At 37.4% G+C, this 2,500-nt stretch overlaps 1 protein-coding gene across 2 annotated transcripts in view; it reads right to left on the bottom strand.

The window, feature by feature from the left end:
* Arp2 (Actin-related protein 2) overlaps positions 1-2,500 on the bottom strand; it is a 17,486-nt gene that overhangs the window by 12,682 nt on the left and 2,304 nt on the right. For both annotated transcript variants that reach the window (XM_070114408.1, XM_027364566.2), the window contains exon 2: positions 1,946-2,056. In XM_070114408.1, coding sequence (XP_069970509.1) covers positions 1,946-2,056 — 111 coding nt within the window. The remainder of the gene's footprint in view (positions 1-1,945; positions 2,057-2,500) is intronic.

Below are 2,500 nucleotides of genomic sequence, written 5' to 3'. Positions count from 1 at the left end.
ATAAAAAAGGTGAAAAAAAATTGGTTTAAGGTGGGGGAAATTACTCATAGAATGCTGAAAGGCTTATACTTTTCAAAAATCTAATCTCTTTGTTAAACTTTATCCAAAGTGATGCCATAAACTTACATAACAAGGCCACAATTCTTAAACCTTTCAACACACCAGAGCCTACAATACACTAATGTTTCCACTCCAATCTATAATTAACATACAACCTGGACTGAAATGTGCTTACACCTATAAATTCCTGGAACAAACATAAAAAAATATTGACACACAAAATCATAATCCCTGCCATAAAAAAAATGGTTAGAAAAATACATTAAAAAAGAATGTTACAATCATGGAAATTGAATTTAATTTAAAAATCTTGAAACATTAATCATCTCAATATTCATTAGTATCAAGCTACGGCATACAGTTCAAAGCCTCGGTATGTTTCAACAAACTTGATAGAAATCAAATATTCTAGAACTAAAGAGAGGAGGAGCTGGAGAGAGGAGGGCGGGAGGGAGGGAGGAAAGGAAAGAAGGAAGAAAGGAAGAAAGAAAGGAAAGAAGGAAGGAAGAGGGAAGAAAGAAAGAAAGGAAAGAAGGGGGGAGGGAAGGAGGGAGAGAGCAAACGAAAGATGGAAAGAAGGAAAGAAGGAAGGAAGGAAGGAAGAAAAGAAGGAGGGAGGGAGGGAGGGAGGGAGGGAGGGAGGGAGGGAGGGAGGGAGGGAGGGAGGGAGGGAGGGAGGGTGGAGGATGGGAGGGAGGGAGGGAGGGAGGGAGGAAAGAAGGAAGGAAGGAAGGAAGGAAGGAAGGAAGGAAGGAAGGAAGGAAGGAAGGAAGGAAGGAAGGAAGGAAGGAAGGAAGGAAGGAAGGAAGGAAGGAAGGAAGGAAGGAAGGAAGGAAGAAAGGAAGGAAGATAGGAAGGAAGGAAGGGAAAGAGCAAAGAAAGATGGAGGGAGTATGAGAAAGAAGAAGAAAGAGAAGAGAGAAAGATAGAGAAGGAGGGGAGAAATAAAAGGAGAGCAAAAAAAAAAAAAAAAAAAGAGGAGGGGAGATGATAGCAGCAGCAGAAAGACTACACTCTTGAATACTCAATCTCCATCTATCAATCCATCACAAAACTGAAACCTCTCCCTATCTGAATAAAACACATGAATAATATTTTGGTCCTGATGAAAGTGAAGGCCGTACGCTTCAACATGACTAGCAAGAGGTCAATGACTCCTGGAAACATACCCGTCTGTGCTTTGTACTGTTACTTGTTATACCAAAATTTCAGGAAGTTGTTATTCTACTTCGACTTTTCTTTGAAGTCTTTTGCATGTTTATTTGGAGTCTACGCACTCCTCTTTCTGAACCAAAGTAGTTTATTCAGTTTGGAAGTTATTTCATTTCAGCAAATAAAATCAAAAGAATATATAACAAATTTTGAGACATAAAATCTACGATATACTGTATTGCAGGATTTGAAGGCCTTAAAACATAAATATGTACAATTTCAAATATTTATATTTTCAGATTATCACCACTATCTCTTTCTGAATTATCATCACTATAATAATAGTGGTGCTAGGATCAATCTGAAACTGTTAATAATCACAAGATTGGAAAAATTACAAACAAATGACGGCAAATGAGCATCAAATGAATTACTCTACATTGTCTTTGCTCTAGAATTAAAATTAAGAATATAATCAACTGTTTAACATTATGCTCACCTACCAAATGTTACAGAGATTTATAAGAATTCTTAAAGCCCTAAATGCTTTCTTTATTTAGTTTTTAAGAATTCAAATTACAACAACTAAAAATAAAAGTACTATCGGCTGCAACAGAAATTATAAAAACAAGACATCCCATAATATGGTTATCATTAGATTCAAAAGAGAGAATGATATTTACACCTGCACTCTCGCAGGACAAGGCAATATCATTCTCCAGCTCCTAATTACCTTGACTTCGATGTCCCCAATTTTGTTTGTGGCTCGGATAATAGGTCGCCCCACCATGGACGGGAAGATGTGGGCGGGGAAGTTGCAGCCGGCATATCCCACTTTGACGAACTGGAAGACATCAGGAAGACCATTAGTTTCGTACATCATGAGGAAATGAAGTGAGCTTTCTTTGGAAGCCTTTTTCTTTATATCTTTACAATTTGCAACAAGTGTGCTATATGTTCCTTGGCTAAGCACCTTTGAAGTCGACCTTTCTATATAGATGGGTTGTTCTCTATTCACAAATTAGGTTGGCTTTTCTTTCTGTTTATGGTCACATCACTCTGTATCTCTACTCTACAAAAAAACGTCAATCACTTCATGGACTCATCAATAATTTTTGGAATAGATGTTATAGGTATTCTGTACAGTATGGCCACACTAAGTTTAGGCAAATTGAAGATATTATTCTTGTAGAGGACAAAAAGTAATAGTGGTTGGTACAAGAAATAATCTTCAGACACGAATGATAACACCACAAATAAAGGAAAAAGGTCGCGGAAAGCGTCGCTC

This window comes from Penaeus vannamei, chromosome 36, assembly GCF_042767895.1.
Source record: "Penaeus vannamei isolate JL-2024 chromosome 36, ASM4276789v1, whole genome shotgun sequence".
Taxonomy (NCBI): domain Eukaryota; kingdom Metazoa; phylum Arthropoda; class Malacostraca; order Decapoda; family Penaeidae; genus Penaeus; species Penaeus vannamei.
The sequence above is the reverse complement of the archived record's forward strand: the minus strand, read 5'-3'. Positions and strand labels throughout refer to the sequence as shown.